The 24,814-nt window shown below is 46.9% G+C and overlaps 2 protein-coding genes across 20 annotated transcripts in view; one reads left to right on the top strand and one right to left on the bottom strand.

Annotated features, from left to right (window-relative positions):
• Positions 1 to 5,182: 5,182 nt before the first annotated feature.
• Positions 5,183 to 24,814, top strand: part of ESRRG (estrogen related receptor gamma) — a 395,543-nt gene continuing 375,911 nt past the window's right edge. For 6 of the 18 annotated variants that reach the window (XM_071578746.1, XM_071578736.1, XM_071578754.1 and 3 more), the window contains exon 1: positions 23,912 to 24,092. The gene's annotated coding sequence lies outside the window, so the exon portion shown is untranslated. Of the gene's footprint in view, positions 5,276 to 6,350; positions 6,519 to 23,408; positions 23,424 to 23,910; positions 24,093 to 24,814 lie in introns of those variants that run through there. The other 12 variants (XM_071578818.1, XM_071578798.1, XM_071578771.1 and 9 more) reach the window with 7 other exon arrangements.
• On the bottom strand, positions 19,127 to 24,104 carry LOC139683591 (putative RNA-binding protein 15B). 2 transcript variants are annotated; one of them, XM_071578899.1, is made up of 2 exons: positions 24,059 to 24,104; positions 19,127 to 23,417 (listed from the first exon to the last, which is right to left on the bottom strand). In XM_071578899.1, exon 2 carries the CDS (start codon positions 23,219 to 23,221, stop codon positions 22,481 to 22,483), a length of 741 nt encoding a protein of 246 aa, XP_071435000.1. In that variant the 5' UTR covers positions 23,222 to 23,417; positions 24,059 to 24,104; the 3' UTR covers positions 19,127 to 22,480. The 2 variants fall into 2 exon arrangements, with proteins under 2 accessions (XP_071435000.1, XP_071434991.1); XM_071578890.1 differs by lacking the exon at positions 24,059 to 24,104 and adding an exon at positions 23,628 to 23,710.

Here is a 24,814-nt window from a genome sequence, read left to right as displayed (position 1 = left end):
CAGAATTCAAGTATTTCTGAGGCACCAGATGAAACTTACAGACAGTGCCCTGTGGAAAGAGAGGCATGAGGGGAAAGCTGTGGTAGGGCTCCACTGAGACACAGTAGGTTGCTGATATGACCCATCGGGTGATGGCCACTGCCTTTGCTGTTGCCCCAAGTTTTCTGACTGGGGTGAATCCCAGCAAAGGCGCAGGCCAGAGATGCTGGACGCCTGAGGTAGACAAGCTGCATAAAAGTTCATGCCACTGTCTGGCTCACTTGGGAGAGTAAGGAACGCAGTTAAGTGTTAACAGTAAGTGATGACATAGCCTCATGCAAACTGAGAACCTCTGCTAAAAACCACCCCAAGAGCAACAAAAAATTCCTTAGTTTAAACTGCGGCTCTCTTCAGAGAAACAAAAAAAAATAAAAAAAGAAAAGAAAAGAAAGAATTGCCAAATCAAACTGCTGACTCCTTTTTTCTTATCAAAACACTACAGCATACATCTTAACAGCCTGAAGTAAATCAAATGCAGGACCAGCTGGAACTGGCCAGCTCTTGACTCTCCCTTGATATCAGGTGTGTGTCGCACTTCTCTGGCAGATTAATTTATGATTTCAAGTAACTCAGAGCCCCTAAAACTTTCAGTAGGGCTCTTAGAACAAGGCTGAAGGTTTTCTTTGAAAAGTGTCACCACTAGAAAAAGTTGGAGTTCTTCCCACTCGACAGAGATACTTCCTTACTCATGTCAGATTACTTTGTTCCCTCTATCTCTCTTACTTTTAAACTCACCCACAATGAGACTATGGGACAAAACTCAGATGTATGGCCAAAGTCTGCTGGTGTGCATCTGAGCAACTGTCAGTCCCCTTTTGCATGTGGAGCTTCCTCTTGGGGGAATTTGTAAGGGTTTATATAAATACATCCCTAAAAAAAACTTTCAGGTAGAGGAAAAAATAGAAGAATATCTGCAAAAAGTTGTGCAGAGCACACTGAATTGAGAGCAGTTCACAGACGGCAGCTCCGAGGAGAGTGTGCCCGTGTGTGTGATCAATATAATCTATTGCGTAAGAGAGCCTCGGTGTTTCTGCGGGGGAAAGATTTAGAAAGAAGCTCTTTAATTATTACCTGCAGAGAAGTTAAAGTGTAACTCCGCAGTAACGTACTCCAGTGCCAGTTTTGGGGGTTGGGGGCAAAGTCAGGCATCTAGCCTGCCTGAGGTCTGTATGGGAATTAAAAATCAAATTAATTTTAAAAATAAAATTAATGTAACAGGGAAGGGGAAAAAAATAAACAAACATAAAGCACTGGTGAGGCAAAAGCATAGAGAAAAAGAGTTCATCTTTCAAGCTCCTGACCTCTCTTTGTGCTTTGCGTGGGGGAGTTGCCGAACAGGCTCTGGAGCTGTAGCACCCACGCGTGAGCTTGTGTTCACCCCGCGCTGGTGTTTGTACCACACCTCCCAAAGGGCCCAAATTTCCCCCTTTCTGCCACGGCCTTTTCCTCCCACACGCTGGTCAGGGACTCCGGTCATATTCGGGCCCCTTCGCCCGCCTCCCCCGTCCCGGGGCCGCCTCCGCCCGCGCAGCCCTCGCTCAAGCTTCGCGGGCAGCGGCGGCCCCGGGAGGGGAAGGCAGGCGGGCGCTTAACTTGAGCATCTCCTCGCCCCCTTCGAAGATCACATCCTCCCTAAAAAAGAAGAGGGAGGAGAGCCCTGGGGTTTCCAGGGTCACGCCGATACACCAGTGTTTGAATAGGTATAAGTTTGGGAGGAGGGGGTTGTGGGGATTTGTCCCTTTTCTATTTTTTTAGGGGAGTTTTGCTTCTTCGGCAGGTGAGCATGTTAATTAAAAGTTGGCCCAGTTTGGTCTCTTGCAGTCCCAGGTGCGTTATTAACACATAAGAAAAAAAATTTTTTTAAGATATCAAAATGCAAAAACTCGGTAGAAACCCTATTTCCTCCTTACTATTAACTAGCAGTCGCACAGAGAAAATCATTAGAAATATAATTAAATATGTGTCTATTTTTGAAGAATGTCCTGCAAAATAGCCCCAAAATACGTTGTAGTAATTTGATTTTTTTTCCTTTGGCACTATAGGTGCTAGCTATATTTTCCCTCCATTTCCCACACCATGTATATTAAACAGTGAGGGAACATTGCTCTATTGTTGGTGATGACCCCAGAATTCGCCAGAATATTTTGCTCCTCGGTGCAAAATTGCGAAGTGAGTCTCTTTCAAAAAAGCTATATTGGTTTTTATAATTACCTCATGGTCTAAACTTTTTCGCAGTCCATTTCTTAAGGGATGAAAAAAATAATAGAAGTAAGGAAAAAAAAGAAAGGAACAAAGTTAGCTGTATTAACATTTCTATTTCTCTCATCCAGGCTGTCAGTAACTTTCCCTGGATGGGGTCCTATATTTCTACAGGCGCCCTGCTGAGGCGCGCGTCTGCCCCTGCCTGCCCGCCCTGCCTGCAGCTCAGCCTGGCACGGGCCCTTGGCAGGCCTTGGGCCGCTGCCGCTGAGCCCCTCGCCTCGCCGGTCCCCGCTGCACCGCCGCGCCCTCCCCGCGCTCCGGCCCTCGGGTCGCGGTAACGTGTCCCCCACGCCGCATCGCACCGGGGAGCTCGAGCTCCACACCCCGGAGCGTAATCTGTCAGATTCCAACGGAGAACTAAATAATTCTTAGGGTTATTTATTGCAGAAAAATAATAATAATTTTTAAAAAATAATTTAGAGGAAGAAAAATATAAGGAAAACATGCAGAGTGCCCCCCCATCCCCTTTCATCCTCAAGATTTTATTCTTTACTCTGGAATATGTTCTCCGCGGACGGCAAAATGTAGTTCACGGCTTGGTTTGGCTTGGCTTTGCCTTGCCCCCGGCCGAGGCTGACCTCCGCAGTCCCTCCAGGACAAGTAGGCACGGCCCGAGCCCAGCGCCGAGCGGAGGAACCGGCGGAGCCCCCGCGGCCGCCAGCCCCGAGCCGACCCCAGAGCCCCGAGCCCGGGCAGGCGCTGGGATTTAAACCCGGCCCGCTCTTGCTGTTATCAGGAGCGCTTGAATTTCTTTTTTTTTCTCTCTTTCTCCTTTGTAAGATACGGAAGGTGAATAATGAAATCCCTTCGCTAATAGTTTATGAGCCATGAGATTGGAAATGTGTGCGGATGGACCAGCGCGCCGGTCTGCGCGTCACCCGGGGGACTGCGGGAGCGCGGCGCTGGGAGGCGAGGGGCTGCCGGCGACTGCCGTAGTCGCCGCTCCGGCAGTGGGATCCGCCACCGAGACCGGGGCTGCCTGGGCTGCCCGTGAGCGGCTGCGTGTCCGTGCCCGGGTACTGCCCCAGCAGGGCCGCGGGGAGCAGAGCGACTCGGTGTGAGAGGGCCAGGGGGGCCACTCCCTGCACCCCCGGGGGACCCCTGCCTGCACTGCCGGGCGCTGCCCGACACGGGTGGCACAAAGCCAGCGTGGGCCCTGCCCGGGGTTTCGGGGGGCTCAGCGGTGGCCGCTCCCTCGCAGAGAAGTGGGGCAGAGCGGAGAGCGACCTTTTGAAACAGTTTGGAGGGAACTGGGGATACGGCTCTGGCACGCGTGCCGAAAGCCCCTTTCCTCGGCGTTTCTGCGGCAGGTCACGTACGCGTGGATGGAGCAGGAGCGGTCAAGGAGCGCTGCCGCAGCCCCTCTGCCCTCCCAGTTCACGTCTTGGTGGCTCTCGCTCCTGTACAGGAGCGGACATTTCCCATCAAGCCTGTGCCACGGGATGTCCGAGGGCATCGCTACCTCCCTGCCATAAAAACAAACCACTCATCAGCTCCGCTCGGTGTGCCATCAAGAGAAGTCGTCGCGGCGCAAACGGGCACCATCTGTCCTGCCATTCCGTGAGACGCAGATATATTTCTTTAGACAGGTCAGCAGTTCTTCCCGGCCAGCCCTGTCAGGCACCTGTCAGGAGAGAAAACCTCTTCATAGATGCCGCGGTGGGATCCTTATCAGCGGCAGCCCCTCTGCTGACAGGGCCCAGCCTTAAGCTTCCCGCAAATCAATGTCCTCCGGGGACAGGGGACTGTCGTTACCGGGTGATGCCGAACGCGCCGGTACCGTTCAGCCCACCGACAAAGACGGGGAGGGAGACGGCGGGGGGAGCTGGCCTCGAGGTGCCCGTAGGCTGCCCAGGAAGGCCGAGGTGGGCGCTGGAGAGGAGGGCTACCCTCAGGCCCCGCGGTGGCCCCGAGCCGTCGGACCGGCCCCACCGGCGCTGCCCACCCGTGAAGGGCCGGATCGCTGGGCTCCCACGTGTGCCCGGCGTGTGTGGGGCTCCGCTATGCCGGGCGGGGAGGGCGGCGTGGGGGGTCCGCATCGCGGAAACCCCACAGTCACGTGTTTCGTGGGGCTTTCTCTCGAGTGGGTCCATCGCTGCGTGGCTGACCCAGAGCCCCAGGCAAACACTTCTCTACCAAAGTACCGCCCTCCCCTCCACGGCCCCCCCCCGCCCCCGCCAATTCCGACCTGTTTTCTTTCTGTGGGCACGGTCAGGGGAACCTGCCCGCCCGCCTCCTGCACTTCCACATGGTTTCGCGTGGACATCTTCCTCCCACCCCGGAAAAAAAACAAAACAAAACAAAAAAAAGCAACCCAAAACAAAACAAGAACACACATCACAAAAAAAAAAAGAAAAAGAAAAAGAAAAAAAGCGCCACCACCCCCCCGCAAAAAAACCCCAAACCACCTGCAAACGCACCGTGTGTTTCCAACTTGGAGTTAAAGTCGGTGCTAATCCGGGTCAGTTCATGCCCCTAGCTGAGAAGGCAGGGAGGAGGATGCAACGCATAGGTTGGCTGGGGCGGGGGGGTGGGGGGGGAGGTCGTGGTGGTGGGAGGAACAAAAACAATCCCCCAAATAAACAAACAAACAAAAATCTCGCGCACGATCACAATAAAGTGAAATTCCTTTCTACACACCCACAACTTTAGCTCTGTCTGCTGCCTGGGGGGTTTTAATCTTGCAAAGAGAAAGGGGGGCTCCCTGCGCAAAATTACGCCTTCTCCTCTCATTTGTTAGCTGATTCCATCAAAAAGTTCGCTATTTATAGGCTACACACACGAACCTGGAGTAATACAAACCCTCCCGTGTTGTTCCCCTCACAAAGTGGCCGGTCCTGAAGCATCTGATCGGGTTTGTGTGTGTGCGCGAGTGAGAGCGAGCCACGCAGAGAGCGCTGCCATCCAAAAGGGGAAAGAAGAGCTCAAGCTGAGAGACTTATTAATTGCTAAGAGCTGCTCTGCCACCAGCCATGTGAGTACCTAACAATGATCACCTTTTGCACAGATGGTCAGCGATGAGGCACAGACACTTTCTGTCCTTTTCTTCCTCCCTCCCCTTTCTTATTTTTTATTCCCCTCCTATATCCCTCCCACCCACTTTTCCTTTTTTTTCCTTTTCCTTTTTTTCTCTCTTTACTTTGAGTTCGCACGGTTTATTCCTCACGAAGAGGAGGAAAGAAACGTGGGCGAGCGCGGGGGAGAAAATGCGCCGAACAAGAGGAAGGAAGAAAGGAGTGGTGAAGGGAAAGGAGGAGGAGGAGGAGGGTTTGTTAAGCGATCGCCTTGTCCCCTGAGTCCGAGCCGGCTGGGAATTAGTAACAGCGAGATTGCGGTGGTTGTATCCCTCCCTCTTCCTCCGCTTTAATTTTCCTGGATCGCTCAGACCCCCTGATAATTATTACCCTGGTATCAGTGCAGACAACGAGCTGTATTCAGCAAACCTCATTTGGGGGAAGTGAAAGGGAATTACAAGTAAATAAATAAATAAATAGAGAGAGAGCGCGCGGGGAGAAGGGGGTTTGGTCGCTCCGTGTACAGCGATGACTGTCCATCAGCTCCCAGCCCGCTGTGCAGGCAGGTAGAAAGCGCCCAGAGAGCAGCCCGGTCCCGGGGGTTGAGCGTGCGATTTTGCGGAGAGAGGGAGAGCCTCGGCCTCTCGCCCCTGCCGCCCCTTCCCCGGCGAGGTGGCAGCGAGGTGCAAGGGAGGCGACAGGCAGCGCGTCCTCCGCACCCCACGCTTGTGCCTCTTCGTTCCTCTAGGCGAGGTCTCAGCGCTTTTCAGGTAGTCCCAGACCTCGGCGTGGAACAGTGCGTGAAATCAAGCCCCACACATCAGACTGGGCACGGCACGTGCGTTTAGGAAATTGCACGGTTGATTCGGGAGTGGGGAAAAATGAAATCTGTGCTAGGGAACGTGACTCTCGGAAAGGCAGGTGTCCCGGTTTGTGCAGGAATGCTGGGCTGGGAGACTCCACGTGGAAAAGAGGGGGTGGGGGGGTTGGACGGAGAAAGCGAATTTGTTTCCAGCGCGGAGAGGCGCCTTTCTAACCCCACAGTCGAGCTCCAATCACACACTCTCAAGTTAGCGTAGCATTAAACTAACAGGGTCGGGGTTATCCAGGGCATTATACCGCGTGCCCGGGATGTAACCTCTGCTCATTTATACTCAAAGAGGAGGGAGAGACGGAGTTACACCTGGAAAGGCAAAGAGCACGGTGAGTATCGGTATTCGCTCCTCTCCCTCCCATGCCTGTGAACAAAGTTCAAAGGCAGCCGGTGCGGGGCTAGGGCTGCCTCCGCCAGAGCGTCCCCCACTCCCTTGGGAGGCGGCAGCGCAGCCGCCTTTGGCGCCGGGACCCCCAGCACAGACCCTCCAGGGCAAGCCCGCGCTGAACAGCAAGGAGAACGTGTGGTATCTTGGTTAGAACTTCGCTACTTTACGTAGAGAGAGGGGGGGAGGGGGGGAGGGGAAGAAAAAAAATAAATTGACTTGGATGCAGCGCTATTTATAGGTGGCGGTAAAGGCTCCTTTTCAATGAGCTGCCGTGGAAAAGAAGCGTCAAAAAACTGGCTGCTTTATTGATTCGAGGTGCTGGACGGTCACAGCCAAAGCAAGCTGGACCTACAAAGTCGCGGCTTCTCTCGGGTTAGGCGGCGAGAAGGGGAATAGGATCCGGGTTTTGCTTACCACTAGCTTGGACACGATTCAATTCCCAAGCACAGGTACAGGGCAAAAGAGTGTGAGATGGAAGACTTTTCCCTTTTCTTTCAGACACACACACAATGCAGGGCACCCGCAGGGCTGAAAGTGGGCCAGGGCTACATGGTAGGTATCAGATCACACAAAGCAAAGGAAAGAAATCCAGTTAAAAATACATTAGTTGAAATCAGAGGACGAGCTTGATTATTTTTTTCTTTTAAACAAAGGTGCACGTTAGAACAAGCTGGAAGCACTCTTTGTGCCTGATGGTATCCCCCACGCCCATTGAAAATAAAGCAAGAGGCTTGCTCATTCTTTGTATCTTTTAAACCTTGTTTTAATTAGAATTGCCAAAGTAGGGCACCCCGGTGGAAGATGTATCCACCTACCTCTCTGCTGTAAGCAGAATGCTGTCTGCTAAATTGCTTGAAACGCAAAATTCTGCCCCACCTCCAGCCTGGTTTGGCACCTATTCACCCTTTACCCCCCCGAAACTGCAATCGCTTATGAAAGGTTACTCCATTGGGAGGAAAAAGAGAAACCCCAAACACCCAGCAGTAATGAGATGAGTGGACTTCAACAGCCTCACTTTGCCCTGTACAACAGGAAAGGCTTCGGACAGAAAGCGTCCCTCAAAACTCATGGCTTTTTTTTCTTTTTTTTTTTTTGAAGTCCCAAATTGGGCGTATGCTTACCCTTCTCCTTTAATTTATTTGATTAAATCATAACCAAAACAGACTCATCAGCTTCTCATATTTCCTCAGCTGTAACCGTACGCGAAACCTTTTATATGGAGACAAGTAATTGGCTTTAGTTAGCTAAGGGCACAGGCTGCGCTCAAGTTTTCCTCCCGTTCCCAGGGCAGCATTTCACGCAAATGCGTGTTCCGGCTCTGCCTCACGCTCCTCAATCGCCAACCTCAGGTTTTTCAACTGTTTAGAGCAATTCCCACAATTTTCTGATTTCTCTAATAAGCGCTGCTCACGGCAGGGGCTTGCGGGGCGAGGGAGCATTTCCCCTGCGGTGTTTAGGCGTGGTGGGCGTGGTGGGACCGGCTCGGGTCAGCCCGCTTTGAACTCGGAACCGCTCCAGGACCGCGTCCCCCGGCACCGGCATCCCACCTCGGTACCGTTCTCGTGGCTTGTTTCCGCTCCCGATTAAAGACTAGAGTAACTTCACCTTTAGGAAAGCGAGGTTCTGTCAGATCACTTCTAGCTTAAATTAAAAAGAAATAAAAGTGGGAAAAAAATGAAAAACCCCTTAGAGTTTCTCGGGTAAAGCTCGGATTCCCTTTAGTTATCACTCAAAGAAGGAAGCACGTCAATTAACTGCAAAGTGGAGATGACTGCCCGAGAAGAATAATGATAATTCCCTGCCCTTCGCTAAGAGGTAGTTGCAGGATGGCACTTACTGCGTGTGGTCCCTAATGACAGGATTGCTGCCCTGCCCGGTGTTTGGCTTGCCCTGCCCCACTGGCTTCGCTCTGAGCTCGGGCAGCGACGCCGGGCACGACTGCCCTGCCCAAACCTTCCCCCTCCCTGCCCGCAGCCACACAGGGTTTACACCTCCCACAGCCAATACAGTGTGATCACAGTAGGAAAATACAATTAATTACCCCTATGCCCCGATAAGAGGACAGGAGCCTCATAGCAACAGGTAACGAGGGCACCTGCAGCTCTTCAAGGTTATTTAACTGATAAAGCAGGAGGCTGGCCAAAGGGTCGCACTCGGTAAGAGGGGGTGTGAGGGAAGCGAACCACCAAAAATAGGTGCTTAGTGATACTTTTGCAAGAGTTTAACGTTGCTGCGAGGGGAACGGGACCCCCGCAGCGAAACGGGACAGCTGCTTTGCGTCTATTTCTTGCTGGTTTCTGGAGATCCACAGAAGCGCCGTAAGCCGCACCGCGAAGCGGCCCTGGCTCTGCGACCGCGACTGTGGGGCTGGGCACATGTTGCGCTCCCAGGGAGCGGGGCACCCCGACCCTCTGCGAGGGATGCTGCCGAGGATGCTTGGGGTGCCCGGTGCGGGGCCTCGCTGGGGCACGGCTGAGCAGATGGAAAGGCACTGCTGTGTGCGGGAGGAGCCCGGCAGCCTCCCGCCCGCGTATTTCATTGTTGACAGCACGGCAGGAGCGGGCGCTTCGAGGTCGGGCACCAACCAGACCCCGAGCAAACCCTCGCAGTGTTTGTATGGGGGCTCATTGCCCGGGCGGGGCGCTCACAGCCACCCCGGGACTTCCCCCGCTGAGCCGCGGCCAGAGCCGCTGCCGGCTGGGGCTACATGAGGCGGGCAGGGCTGACCTTGGGGCGGCAAGAGGGGAGGGTCTCCGGGCTGACCCAAAAGGGGGGAGCTCCCGGCTTCCCTCCCTTCCCTTCCCCGGCTCTTTGTTCTTTCCCCCTTTGTTCTCCCTCTCTAAGTTTCCAGGGGGGTTGGCACGCGGAGCAAAGTTACCGAAAACTGAGGAATTACAATAAGTGGATGCCGGAGCAGGGAAAGAGGATGAGGGTCCCTTCCCGGGGCTACGGGCCATTCCCCAGATCGCGTCGCTTTGTCTGGCTCGCCCAAGAGGTCGCTGCGTGGTGCCGGAGACGGTCCGCGATTGCAGTGATGCTGAGGCAGAAAGGGGAGACGGGGTTCCCCGGCCTCAGCACAGTCCTAGAGGACCAGGTACCCCCTTTCGCCATTTCAAAGCGTTCAGGGGGGCAAGTGTCCTTTCTGATGGGAAAGGGAAGAAAATTATAACAATCGGTGAACATAACATGAGATGAGGTGGTAGGTCACAGTGACGAGGGATTTCTGAATGTTAGATTTCAGGGCACATCTATTGGTTTGAGATGTACAAGCCGAAAATGGATTTCAGCTCTGTCACTTTCTTTTCACTGTTTTTTGTGCTTACTTGACAGGGCTATGGTAAAGTGTTGTCAGGAGTTAAACAAGTTGGTGATTAATTTCAAAGCAGATGGAATACCTTCATAGAGCAACATTACAGCTTAAGAGACAACTTTAGTGTGATTAACGTGAGATCACAGTGTGGTTTGGTATTGACAATAATACCAAAACTTCCTTTGAAAAGGAAAACATCTTCATTTGGTACAATATGGTGTTGCATTATCCTCTCTTTACTAATCATAATTACAGGTTAGAACTACACGCTTATTTTACCTTGCACTAAGAAATCCCAAATGACTTCACAAATATCAGCTACCACATTCCCTCTTTCCCTGATTCATGATAGTAGGAAAACACTTTATTTTGGTGAGTTAGGAGAGCTGATGTGAAAGGAGGTTTTGATATGGTGAATTGGAGTAGGTCACAACACGTTTCGATGGAGCCAGGTGAAAGTCCTGTACTCCAGCAGACTTTCCTAACAGTGCTCCTACACTCTCATCTTTATAACTGAGGATATAGGAGATGACCATATTACTTTGACTTTTGTTGAAAAGTTGCACAAATGTAATTCTTGTAATCATAAGAATGCCCATAAATATTTACTATTTTTATATATGTAGAGATCCTATACAATTATTTTTAAACATATTTGCAGTACTTTAGTATTATTTTAAAAGGCTAGAATTGTTTATTCTGATGAGCTAAGTTTCCAGAATTTGTACATATTTTTTTCTGACATCCATCCAACAAAGCTGAGAAATAAGATTGGGGTTGACTAAATAAATGTTTCAGACTGGGATTTTTTAATGTGAATACGTTAATAAGGATCAGTCCATATTTCTGGCAGATATTAAACCCCAGGATCTGTTTTTCAAATGAACTGGGGTTTGATTTGAGATGATGTGGGCCCTGTTCTTCTGGCTTTATTTTTTCCTGATGTCGAGGAGATAAAATCCCAGTGAAACGTATGGGAACCTTGCTGTAAAATCCAGCTTTAGGTATTTCAAGGTAGCAAGTAAATGCAGAAGATGTCCATGAAAAATTTGACCTATAGTATTTAGGTTCACAGTTGACTGTAATGATTGGTAACTAGCAAATCAGAGAAAGATACAGACATTGTGTCAGATATTGTGGTGATAGCTTGATTTTCTAGTAGTGTCTCCACACACAAATCTAGTAGCTTATTGCTTAAATCCAGAGGCCAGCGGAATTACTTGCTATTCTTTTTATACCCCAATGCTCATAATGTGGTGTTGCAATATCCAGGTAAAAATGTTCAATGCCATTTACAACAAGGAATCTGCCCTAAGCAATACTGTAATCAGTAACAGCCAACATTACTGAGAGAGACAGCTTCTGCAAATGCCTTGCTGCCAGAAGTTAACCGAGGTACAGCTGTAATTGTGTTCAAAAATAAAGGCAGATGTCTGAGAAGAATGTAAGTTTAATTGGAAAAATGGATCTTAGAGAATGCTCTGTGTGATCAACAACGGCTGCTTCTGTCTCAGTAATGATGATGATTAGAGGGACAAGTGATGTTAGTGGGTACTTGTTTATTTAAATAGAGGGTTTCTGCAGTGTGAAAAAAATTTCTGATTTAAAAGCATTCAGTGAAGAAAGGGTGGTGGTATTTTTTCACAGGTTATTCTTCTCTCTTTGCTCATGTTTTTTGCTGACGTATGTAGATTTTCTTTCAATAGATGAGAAATTTACATGTATTTTAAAGAACCAAAACAAACCAGACAGCCTCTTACTACTTCCCTAGGAAATTCTGACACAAAATGTGAGTTACTAATTATTGCACAGTACTTCAGAGGGCAAACCTAAAGATATAAAGATGATTTGAGATTTTGTCATCTTGATTTTTGAGCAGAGGACAATACTTCTGTATTGTAGTAGTTTGCTAAACTACTGAGTTCTTTAAATGAGACGTCAGGGAACAGTTTTTACCTCTGCATTTTTATCATCTTTGTTTGTCAATAAGTACTTGCAGAAAACGACGGGGGAAAGTACATTGCTTTCAGTTTTACTTCCGTTGCATTTGTTATTTTATCTAGAGCAGTTCCAAACAGCAGCAGTGTAGAGGAATATGGCATAAAATCATAGTAAGGAGGACATTAAAAATGAATACTCCCTGCTTTATAATAAGGCATCTAGGCATAGGTGTGAATGAATACTGATTCATTTATACAGTTCCTAAATAGAAAAGCCTTAAGTTTACAAGAAATGTAAACAGCACGTTGGACTGCATTTAGCAGATGTTGGCTCACTAATTTTAAGAAAATGGAGAGTAGTGGTCCCTTTGACATTGCTGCAGAAAATTAGATCTTTCCAAAAGGAAAAGAGAACACATCAGTGTAGAAGTTATGTTAAGAATGGAGAGTTAAAACCCTTAATATTGTATTTTTTCTTTTAATAGTTTATTTCAGTCTTAACAAAATGAAAATATTTTTCCTTGTAAATGCCTATGTTTAATTCTATCAGTGTATGATTAACAAAACTAAAAGAGCCTACAAGGATAATCCAATCTCAGACTTTCAAATGTTACAAGGGCCTCATGTGCTTACTATATATGTAAAATTACCACTAACCATAGTAATAGTGGTACATGTTGGCTAAGATTCAGTTGCTGAGTAAATAGAATTTAGATTTTTTTTTTCTTATTGTTACATCATGTATGGAGAGAGCTGGAGCTCATTTCATCATGCAGGTATAGGAGTATGCTTAGGATGTTGACTGAATATAGTACATACATTTGCAACAAAAACTGGTGATAATGACATGTTTCCATCTAAGTATTTAAACTGCTTCCACTTTTGCCATTCTCAGTAAATAGAGAAGGAACAATAAACATAGAAATTACTTCCCCATATTTATATTATGTCACAACAGACTACTTATTCAAAGCACAAAAAGAAGTATTTCTCTGTATTTTCTCAGTGACTTATGACCCTAAAATACAGCACTGGCATAATACAGGCAATTTCCCCCCCTCAAAACACTTGAAAGAATTGTGTGTTATTGCCTATGTGTGGATTTTTTGAACATGTATCAGTAACGTAACAGTAGCTCTGGTTCTAAGCACAGAGGGAGAATAGAATATATGATAAATCAGTATCAGTTAATTTTAAGTAACTGATTAAGATAAAGGCCCTGTTCTGCTTCCATTGCAGTTAACACTGAAAGCCTCATGACTTTGAGTAGCTTCCTCTTACTGTTTGAGTTGTGGAAATGCTCAAAAATTCCCAGACAGTGTTTTGGTCTTGTTGTGCAGAAATATGTAGAACTAACATAATTTTCTTTATTCAAAGCTATAGTTCCTTAATTTCTTCAAAGAGTTTACTTAATGTTTTTACATTTCTCATTATGTAGTGGTAAGTTTGTCCACCGTCCTCTCCCTCTCCCCAAAACAGTTATCATGTCCATGAGTAAAATTTTTGGTACTTTGTGTTTGACCATTTCAAACCTTCATCCAAATACAGGATAACAATGAATTTTAAAAATTTTTTCACCCCCATTCACATCAAGAGAAATCCTTATACTGATGCCAGTCTTGAGAAGCTTCCAATGAACTGTTGCTAAGTTCAACATCTATTAATGACTCTGTTGAAATGAGTGAGGCACTTACACATTTTCTCCCAGTTAGGAAAACAATCAAGTCGAACTGAACTAGGTAATTCCATGCACATACTTTCTGAATGCATCATATCAGTAATATCTTCTTTTACCTAATTTTATATTTTTGTATTCACATTAAAAGAGTAAGATACTTAAAATACACTTGAAATTTATAGTTCAAGCTCTTTAAACAAGGAATTAAAAGAGTGTAGATGTCTGAACCTTAAATAAGAAATTTTTTTTCTAACTTGGGTTTTCTCTGAATAATTTGCTTTCCTCCCTTCCTATTCATCTTGTCCAGGTGAAAAACATTGGAAGTAGTATGCATTTTAGTAGGATCGAGTGTAGTGACTCTTCCATATTCAAATGATGCTTGGAGTTCTTAATTTCATCTCTTTGTATCTGTAGAAAGGGGTAAATACTTTTAGGCTGTATGCACCTATCCTGCTACTGACATCAGGTACTTCTGGGGTAGGTGGTATAATCATGGGGGAAAAAATAAATGAGCTTATCCTTCTAAATTGGGTGATACCAACTTCTTTTATACACCGAGTAGAGAAATTTAGACTTTTTTCTTTCTTGAATCTGCAATAACATGTATCCAATGGAATAAGTGTGATAGAGATATCTATGACATGTACAGATGTGTGTGCATCTATCTAGCTATCTCATATTATAGCCAAGGAAGATTTACTCAAGGGGACAAACTTGTTTTAAAGGAAGACCCACATAAAAGAGGAACTTTATGGGTCCAAAGTTATCTTGGTAGAACACAAAATTGTCTTGGTAGAATGAAGGAAGAACTGTAGCATCCCACCTTCCTTAAGCATAACTGCATTTATGTAAGGAGGGATCACCAGTTCAGGAAAAACCATGTCTCTTACTGTGTATCTGGCTGTAATACATAAGGAATATGTTTTTCACATTAACAGCTATTAAAATGATTGATTGTTGGTTGTGGCCATGCTTTTCCTTTTTCTGTAGTCTTAACTGAAACCCCATCTCCCCGGGGCTTGGAGCAGGGGCTGAGACTAGCTGTTGTGTGCAAACCTGATAAGCACATCACTGAGGTTCTCAGGATGGCTTCATAAGGACTTGGATGGGGCACTTGTGAACTAGTGCCACTAATGCTCAGAAAAACTTTAGTAGCAAAACATGATGGTGAAGTCTCTAAACTAGTGAAATTGCTATACTGTGATTACCTGTACCATAGTATGCAGCAGTACAGTGCAAAATTCGCACTGAATTACCTTTGTTGAAATGAATAGAAGAAACAATGGACAGAACTAAACTCTGGCAGTGTATATAAAAAACATTAATATTACTTTCTTTTAATTCTCATGTAACCAAAATGGGAACTGGCTTTTGGGAACTGGCTTTAGTAGAAGGGAACTTCAAGAATGCGTTAAGCAATGATGTTTTATCTACACCTTGTAGTGTGCTGGTGGACACAGACAGTAACATTCAATACCAGGCTGAAAATTTTCAGCTAAATAAGAGGTATGTTTAGGCATCTCATAGGAGAAGGTAAATGGGGGGACAGAGGTGTTTGCAAGGGAAGCAATTTCCCAGAGTTACCTTCTCCATGCCTTCGTCTGCAGAACCCCATTCAGAGATGAGCCCCAGCTTGGCAGCCTGGCTTTGTAAGACCTGTCACACCTGGCTGGACACCAGGTCCCTCCTCCCCTCCCTGCCTGCTTTTTTCTGTGCAAGAAGGCAATGCCAGGTGGCTACAACTGTACTCTTTTCTTCTCTCTTTTTGGTTGGAGCTGCCATCTGACCAGAGGGGTATCATGGGGAAGGCTGATCCCTTTCATGACCTCTTTGGGGCTATGATTGCCTAGCCCAGAATTGAAAAGACAGTACTCTGCAGTGGGTCTTCTGCTTTTAGTGAAAATGGTTGACAGACTGCCATCCAATTACAGAGCAAATTAAATGACTGGCACTATTTTGAAGCATCTTTTATTTTCTATTTCATTGTCTACAAGTAGATTTGTACAGATTTTGGGACTATCATTTATATTACTTTCTGAATCAGAAAAAAAACAAGGCTAAAATTATCCCTCCTTTACTAATGTTGTTAAAAAACCCAAACCTATAAAAGCTCAACCCCAAAATCTACTGGATTACATTTCTTTTAATAGAGATTTTGATAAATTGGTACATACCATAGATATTAAAAAGTTTCTAAAGCTTTATAAACTTGGTGTTTGTAAGCTATTAACAAGCTCTGGTTCAGTAATGCCAAGGAAATACCAAGTTAAAAAGGAAATAAACAACTTGCCTCCTTGGCAGAATTACTATTACCCTGCATGTAGGAAAAGCCTCCACAGCTGGCTGCCTTTGCTGCAGTAGTGTACTTTTTTTCCCCAGGATATCCCGTTGTTTGCCACTCTCCTTCCGCAATCTTTTTTGTAGGGCTTTTGTATGTAGGAGCTTTTTCTGATTAAATGTTTTGTGCTGCACTTAACACATTTACCTTACCCTGCACAATGCTACTATGCTGTAAATACTTAATGAGAATGCATCTCTGACAGGGTAAATCTGGGGCAGGCACCCTCTTTTTTGTAGCAATTGCTCTGCATTGACACTTGGTTGGGTCTGACAGCAGCAGGTCTCTTGCCCTGCCTTTTGTGGCACAAGAGAAGGACCTACTGTTTTGGGAGTTATTTCTGCCAAAAGCTGAGGACCTGTAATCCTGCTAACATCAGGAGAGGAGAGCATGCAACTCCTGGCAGCAGCAAGAACTACTAATTTCTGCACTGCCCAGAAATTACCCTTAAGAGTCTCAAAATTGTCATTAAAATTCAATTGTTTCCCTTCACATTTAGACATCCGCCCATGGAAAAATACCCATTGTGTAACTTCTCCCCCATCTCCCTGGGGGTGCTACTGGGAGGATAGGAAGGTTGTAGCCCTAATGGTGACTGAAAAGACAAAGGCAAGAAAATGAGCTTACCTTGCTGCCCTAAAGTTAAGCAGTAATCCACATGGCACCAATGCCAAAATATGTAATAATGTGGTTGTGGGATTTCATTGCTGAAGATTTCACATTGCTTCTGCTTCTGTCTTGGCTATATAAATATCTATAACTTGTTACTTTATTGCTTTTTCTATATAATATGACCCAAATATCATGGAAAAATGCAGTTTCTCAATTTTTTAATTAGAAATTGAAGATTGGATTCTCAGCTACTATAAACTGGTATGTCTCCACTGATTTCATGAGAGCTATGTCACCTTTCACTGACTGCATCTCTGGTTTCTAGTCTCTGTCTCTGACCAGGAAATTACTGGATAAGACTTCACCACAACATTCATATATAGTAATGGAATTCAGGGTTCTGACAAGGGGTTATGCAGTTAAATATAAATAAATGACTTGGTCTGTGGAATAAGATCTTTTCACTTTTCTCGTAATTTTCCATAATGAACAACTGGATTAAAACTGGCATTCTCTCCTTCCCATCAGCCTCTTGGCCATCTGCTAGAGGCCTGCTGGTGTAAGAAGAAGGATGGGTTCAGTACCACATTTCACTTAGGGGTCTGGAAATGAGCATCTTTAATGCACATCAAATGCACTAAATTACAGGGGAGTATTTCCAGCAGGCATTCCAGGGTTGTGAACACAGTCTGGGAACCCATGGTCCAACAGGCTTTGTCACCCTGGCTAATGCTTAGAAAGGCCTCCCTACATGCTTCTGTATGTCGTCTCCTACCTATATCTATCACATCTATGCAAGAGCAGCTTTTTGTGTGTGCCTGGGGATGTACTGATGCATTCTGAGAAGTCAGAAGGCTCAATGAACTTTCAAAGCTGGATAATTATCAATGTCCTTCAAGCAAGGTCAAGATGGAGTTGAGGCAGTTGAGGTCCTGAAATATGAAATTGTTTAAAATCTGATATTCGTGTGTAAACTTAACATGCCATTTTTAAACCTTCTATTCATTTTTAAACTTAACATGCCAGGTGAACTTCTGCAACCTCAGGGAAGACTTAATTCATACAAACAGTGTTGAGGTTCCATAACGGAGTGCAACGAGTGCTTTCTTCTCAACTGCAATAGTATCAGCACTGTCTGTCTCTGTATTAAAATATAGCCGTTCAAATTCAGGGATGAAGGGTTTTGTGTATGCTCTTCTTCCAGTATATAAACTATTCTATGCATAGACTTCTTCTGCTCTTCCTTTTGAAGCTCTACCATCAGCATTTCAGGTTATTCAGGCAAAAGAAGAGCAGCAGAGACCATGCCTGTAGCCTCCTGTAAGAATATGGAATTATGTGTGGTAATCCCGGATCTCTGGCTTCCAGGACTCTTTTAGCTCTTATACATTAAGAATAAAATATATTAATGGGCTTTTGAGAATTCCTGAGACCTGATCTTAATCATAGAGCCTATCTGCCATTAAACATAATACCCTCTTGACAGCCACTCCTTTTCTGCAACCTTTGGCACTGAGGTCTGTTTTGGAAAGGCAAGAGGCATTCTGGAAATCTTGTAGTGAGTACCTGTATAGCCAGGGATCAGGCCCATCATGTACTGTTTTACACCCGTACTTTCCCCAGTGTGTCGTACATACCTTACACATACAGCACAGTTGTTGAAGTGCGGGATGTTAATTGTTGGTGATTTTAGTGTGTAGTGTGTCAAAGGGGAAAGGGCTTAAATTCTGTTTGCATTTTAAATAAATGTCTTGGCAGCTACACAATCCATAGTGTGTTATGTTTTCACGGAATGCACTGTTTGATGACAAAAGAAGAGGTGCAGGTATCAAATACGGCCAAGAAGGTTCTACATTTGGTCTGGACTGGGTCAGCCTTGCAGCCGGATGTCAAGGGCATCTGGAAAAGTGCCACTAAGCAGTGTACTGTTTGTCTGCTACATACAGGCAATATTATAACTTGCTGATGGCAGTTTGGCAAGTTTTATCTGTATCAAGCAAGCCAAACTCTCATCTCTTTACTTAGAATTAGTTCAAATTCCTCTGACACTAGGCTCAACTTTTGCAGGAAGCCAGATTGCAGAAACTAAGAGGTGAGCTTATTCTGAGTTGACTTGGATCTCCTATTAGTTGAGGGCCCCAGCCTGAATCCTGATCTCTGATAAATTAACTTTTTAATGTTTCATTAGTGCTAGGGTACAAGCCAAATGTCTACGCAGATATTTATGTTCCAACAGCCAAATGCAAGCTCACTTTTTTTCTTGTGATTTTTAAGTATGTTATGTTTTACAGACATGAGTAACTCATGTGGGATCTTTCCCACAGAGTAAAACCAATGTAAATTCACATGACTCAGGGATTTGTTTCAATGCTTATGCATAAACTCTCATTAGAAATGATTATGCTTGAAGATCAAAAGAAAAGTACACTCACTTGTATTAATGTTTAATGCATAATTCACATTGTTAGAACAAAAAACAAAACAGTCGGTGGTTGTTACGACAAATATCAAACATTGGCACTACTAACCAACTCCCACAGAGGCTCCTTCATTTCATTGCATTGGCTGTGCGCTGAGATTTCCTCTTGCGTGTGTTGTGCCATCATCTCAGAGATTTAAAGACACCTTCCTCACTGGATGAGTAATTCCCCTGTAATGACAGAAGTGGGGAAGAGCCAGGATAGCCCACCACTGCAGGTGGCTCCAACATTCAGATTCCTCTCAGTGGAAGAAGAGCATAAAATAAACTAATTTTTTATGCAAGAGGGATTTCAGATCAGGCATGCTCCTATACAGTCTAAAATTCTTAGTGCTTTCACTGTGAGCTTAGTTTGAGTCTTAATATCAAGACCCATGGTCGAAGTTACCCAGCACCACAGATTTCTTGTTTTCTGTTTATCCATGTTTTGCCTCCTTTAGTCAATGCTTATTTTCTCACAAGAACACTTCTTACTTAAATAAGCAGGTTTGGTGTGATGGAGCAAGTGTAATCCATTCTCTATATCCTCAACCAAGACAAGCATAGGAGAGTAAATTCATGTTCACAATCACAAATTGAGCTTAGGAATGAGAATCCTGTGTTGGCATTGTTGCCTGTTGCATGGAGTGCTGGTGCTACTTCACCAGTGTAAGGGAAGACCTCTGAGTACCCTCTGTCTTGACACATTACAGTCTTTTACATGAAGTAGGAGTTGTGGCTTTCATCTTCATAGCTTTTAATGGCTTCTTCCATGTCAGTGTTTACAGGGTCAGCAATGGGTGTAATATGGCTTGTATGATTCTTTAAAAAAATTGCTGTTTTACCAGCTGAACTTACAGAATTTCTTTCTCATCTAGTATTTTTTTGAGTTTTCTTCCCCTTAAAAAATAAAAGGGAAAAAGAAAAAAAGGATGCAAAAAAACCCCCCTCAACAATTTTAAGTTTAAAGTTTAGGAGTCTTAATTCACATCAGAGAGTCGCCTTTCTTACATGGAGGCCTGTTGCATGGGAAGACACTGAATGACATTTGACAAACTTTGCACTTGGCACAAGGTCACAAAAAAGGTGGTATGTTCTCATGATCATTTCAGTAACTTTCCTGCATACAATACACCTGATTCAGAGGTGTGTAGCTGCCTGAGTTTCAGGTAGGTTCTTCCTGATTCAGATGTCTGTAAGCTCACTATAAATTAGCTCTCTATTCTTAAGGTGCCTCCTGAAGGCCCTGTTGTTCTGCAAACCCTTCTATGTGAGGCTGCAATGTTCCTCATTCAGGAATTAATACTGCTGAGCTAGAATGGTGCTATTGCTATGCATGGAATGCAGTCAAATGGATCATGGGTGTTTTAGAGGACAGAGCAGAGCTTTGGGGTTTGTTTTCTTTTTGTTTATAACAACCCACTCAAAATATTTACTATTGAGACGCTGATATTTTCTCCAGTAAAGAACCTATTGTCCACTTTAATGCAGTTGAAAAGTTATTTAGAGTATATATTGGTTAAATTGTTTATTTTTAGTGGAATGCACATGACATTGCTATCTCGAACTGATCATAAATACATACCTGTTGTGGGATTTTTGTTGTTGAGGGGAAAAAAACTGTAATGAATTAAATATGCTTCACAAGGAAAGAAGTAGGTCAAACGTTTGGCTAAATTAACCTCATGGTCTACAGAAAGACTAAATTCTGTTGTTTTCACCTGTGGGACTTTGGACTTGTCGACATACCGGATTATTCCAAGACACTTATTAGGTACACTGCAGTAATTACCTTCAACTAAACCCATGTGTAGACAAATCTTATGCCAGCATAAGCATTCACTTTCTTGAATTATCTTAATCCATTTTGAAAGTGGCTTAAGTGAAACCAGGAAACAACTCGGTCATTCCAGACTGAATAAACTACCTGAACACAGTTTTGCTTTACATTCGCATCTGACCTTATTCCAGCATAATTTTCCTGGGCTGAGAGGCTCTTAGGATATATCTACATAGCAAATGAACGTGTGATTACAGACACACCAACCTTGCCTTTACTCTCACTGGCATGAGTAACAGCAATAATGAAAGATGGTAGCAGAGACTTTAGTACAGCCTATTAACTGGAGCATATATATGCAGTTGGTTGTGAACAGCCTTAGCTGAAATCCATCTCATCACACCCCCACTTCAGACACAACTCACGTCCCTTAGACTAATGGTGGGGCTGGGAATGCCCCTCTGCATCTACGGTGTGTACGCACACCAAAACCTGCATGTGTGATAGGACCGCGCAGCCGAGCTAAATGGAAAACAGGTGAATTTACCTTCAGAGGTTAATCACATTCGAGAAGAAGCATGGCTCGCACATTTTTAATATACACACCTTTGACAACCAAATAAAGTGTCAGCTGTGTGACTGCGGAAGCCAAATTAAATGTGCTGTACACAAGCACAACTTGGATGATTTCACTAGGGCTGAATTTGACTCCATAGTTGAGAATTTGCTTATTTGACTGATACTCATTTATTTTAATGAAATTAATGCATTTTAATGTTCCTTTAAGTGCATTCCAAAAATAGCAATTTGATTAACTAATTTGCTTTTAAAAGTGTTACAATCACAATGAAAAATCTCTCTGTTAGCTGAGGTATGGTGTAATTGTAAGGAGCATGTTGGGTAGCTATGCCATACCCTTCATCCTTTCAAACAAATTCCCCACATCAATCAGAAGAGCCTCACTTAAAAATGAATGGCGAAATACAGACAACAATCAAGCTGCACACACTGCTTTTCAAGTCTACCAAAAATATGTATCAGTAATGTACTCTGGACATGGCTGAGACAGTAGACACGGGTAAGAATTTAGCCTAAAAGCAGTTCAAAACAGTTCCAAAACAGAAACATGAAACAAACTTGGCTTTCTAGCCAAGCCAGAAAGCATCTTGAGTAGCTTGGGTTAAAAAAAAAAAAAAAGAAGGGGGGTTGGGTTCAATTTCAGGTTCCTTAAAATGGTGTTTGGACAGTACAATATTCCAAGAAGGATTTAATTTTTCCTCAACTCTTTTTTCATCTGCAGTAGGGATCTCACCATTTAAAATATGCTGTGGCTGTGAGCACAGAGCCCAGAAACACAAAAGATGTACACTAACTTCTCCCTGACTTTCTTATAAAACTTGGAATTGCAAAACCTGATTACCAACAGTATTAAGTGAAGACAATTTTCCCTTTTATTGTATTTAAATGAGGAAAATGAAAGTATTAATGCTAACATTAAGCCTGAACATAGGCAGTTGCAAAAAATAATTTAGTTTCAGCCCTGCTACATGCACCCCTTCACGAACTCTGCTGTTACCTGGGCATTGGCGATGTTCCAACCTGTTATTATAGTAGGTGATGTTAAAAGCAACACAAAAGACGGAAACTTGTCTCAGGGCTCTGCTGGACCGCTCTGCGGTCACAGAGCAGACGGTGTGGTGCTGCAGCAGTTTGGGGTGTTAACAGCGTGCAGGGAACAACTGGTCTTTACCTGAAGAGACACCTATGCCCAGGCTACCATGGGTAGTTTACGCGAGGCCTAGTTCTGGAACTACTTTAGTACGCGAGGTTAAATCCCACATGTAAAAGGTCCCTGGCATTTGGTGGGACCGGTCATGGGGACTTACAGGATGTGGCTTTGAGAATCGCCCGATCCCAGGACAGGGGATGCTGTGGCTGCGGGCCCTGCCATGGCTGGGGAACGCCGCTGGCACCGGCTCGGTGTCACACCGGCCCGGGGCTGCCGCAGGCCATGGCTCGCTCTGGTTTAACGCAAACCCTTCTGCTTTCGGGCACAGCTGCCCCAGCAGCAGAGGTGGGAGCGATGGCTCCGGAGCCGCTGACCGAGCCGTGCCAGGGTCTGCGCCAGCGCTCCGCTCCGCTGTCCTAGGCAGCGCCGCCATTGCGCCAGCCGCGCTGCCTTCCTGCTGTCGGGCCCGCACCCCGCGGGCACCCCTGCCCTGCCCGGGCCGCTGTGTGCGGGGGTCCCCCGCATTCCCTGCACAGCCGTGCGGGCCGGGGGCGCGGCGCGGGGCCTGCACGGCGGCAGCGGTGCGGCATCCTCGCCCGGCCTCCTCTGGCATTCCGGGTGCTTTCCTATTCTGTTTTTTTTTTTTTCTAGTATTCCGGGTTTCTGTGTGTGTGTGTGTGTGCGGTGCCCGTTCCCCGCCCCCACCGCTCGCTCGGCACATGGCCTGCTGGCGGCCGGCGGCGCGTGTGTCCCCGCGGCCCCTGGGCGAGGAGTCCCGTCCGCATCCTGCATCCCGCATCCCGGCCGCGGGGGGCTGCCACCCCCTCCCTCCCCATCCCCCCTTTTCGGCATCGCCTTTTTTTCCTTTTTTTTTTTTATTCTTTCAGTTGGGTTTTTTGTTGTTGTTGGGGGGTTTTTTTCGTGTTTTTGTTTGTGTTTTTTCCAGGTGGGACGTGGCGGTGACCGGCGAGGCTCGCCCGGCACTGAATGTCACCCTGAAGGTAAAATGAAAGACACGGAGATGAACGCATGCCTGCGCCCCGCGCCGCCGCTCCCCCGCGCCCGCCGGCGAGCGGCCGCCACCATCGCGGGGCGGCAGCCCCCGCCGCGCCCCGGATTTCCTGTCCCGGCTTTTCGGTACTGCGCCTTAAAAAACCACAAAAAATCAAAAAAAAAATCCGCATGCGAAAGAAACGTGCACGTACCCGGTAACGAGCCCAGGAAAAACCCGGCCGCTTCCCCCTGCTCCTGCCAAGTTATCATTGGGAACACAGGCAGGCGCCGTGACGTCCCGGGTCAGGCCGAGTGCGGACCGGCGCTACCAAGGCGGCAGGGAGGCGCGGGGCCGCCGCCGGGGCCGGGGCCGCGGGCACCGGGGCCGCCGCCGCCCGCCCATCCCGCCGCCGCCCGGCGGGCCGCGCCCGCCGCCGCCCCCGCCCCCCGCGCCCCCCGCGCCGCCGCCGCCGCCGCGCCGCTCGGCCGCCCCCCGCCCGCGGCTCCCCCCTCGCCGGCGGAGGTCGCGGGAGCCCAGTTAAAGGAGGCGTGTGTAAAGATTTTGCAATGTCCCTGCATGGTGTTGTAGACTTTCCTAGCAAAGAAACCGGCTTCGGCTTCTTTAAAATCCCCGACGACTCACCTGATTAACCTGCCTGCGGTTCTGAGCTGACCAGGTAAAGCGAGCCCCCTACCCCAGCACGTCCCCGCACCCCCGCCAGCTGACATTGCATGGGGGGCATGTTGGTGCTTGGAGACGAGCCTACCAGAAGCGCTCCCCCCCCCCCCCCCGCCCCCTTCCACCTTCAGCCCTTGCCAATTGCACTTGCTCAGAGTCATTCCCCCCAAAAAATAACCAGCTTGGGAAAAAGACGCACGACAGCACCGGCCACCTGGGGTTCAGTGGCTCTCGCCTCTCGGACAATTATTTGAGAATTATTGGCCCGGGCGTGTGTGTGGGGGTGTAGGGGGAAGAAGGGAAGCAGAATGATTTTTTCTTTTTTTTTTTTTTTTTGCTGCTGACAGATCCCACCCCGGCAGGTTTTGTGCGTGTGTCCCTCCCGTCCGGGGTCAGGAGTGCCGGGAAAGTGACGAGGCTTTAGCCAGCAAGAGTTTAGGGCAGGGGTCCCGGGGTGGCTCCGGCGGTTGCAAGCGGAGAAGGGGGACCGCACTCTCCAAGCCGGTGCCGGGGCGCGTGTGAGTGTCACGGTGCTGCCCGAGCCGCCCTGTCCCCGCCGGGGTGCCCCCTCGGGACCCCGAAGTGTCCCGGCTGCGGCGCGGGGCGAGGCCGGCGGGGGGGGGCCCGTCCCCATCCCCGTCCCCGTCCCTCCCCCGCCGCTCGCTCCTTCCTGGAACACCGTTGCGGGAGCGGAGCAGGCCCGAGGGGAGCCCTGCCCGC

This window comes from Pithys albifrons, chromosome 2 (assembly GCF_047495875.1).
Source record: "Pithys albifrons albifrons isolate INPA30051 chromosome 2, PitAlb_v1, whole genome shotgun sequence".
Taxonomy (NCBI): domain Eukaryota; kingdom Metazoa; phylum Chordata; class Aves; order Passeriformes; family Thamnophilidae; genus Pithys; species Pithys albifrons.
This window is presented reverse-complemented; position numbering and strand designations above follow the sequence as displayed.

What these genes read in the sequence shown, in the direction of transcription:
- LOC139683591 (XM_071578899.1), bottom strand. Translation starts at nt 23,221, where the DNA reads ATGCGGGATGCAGGATGCGGACGGGACTCCTCGCCCAGGGGCCGCGGG.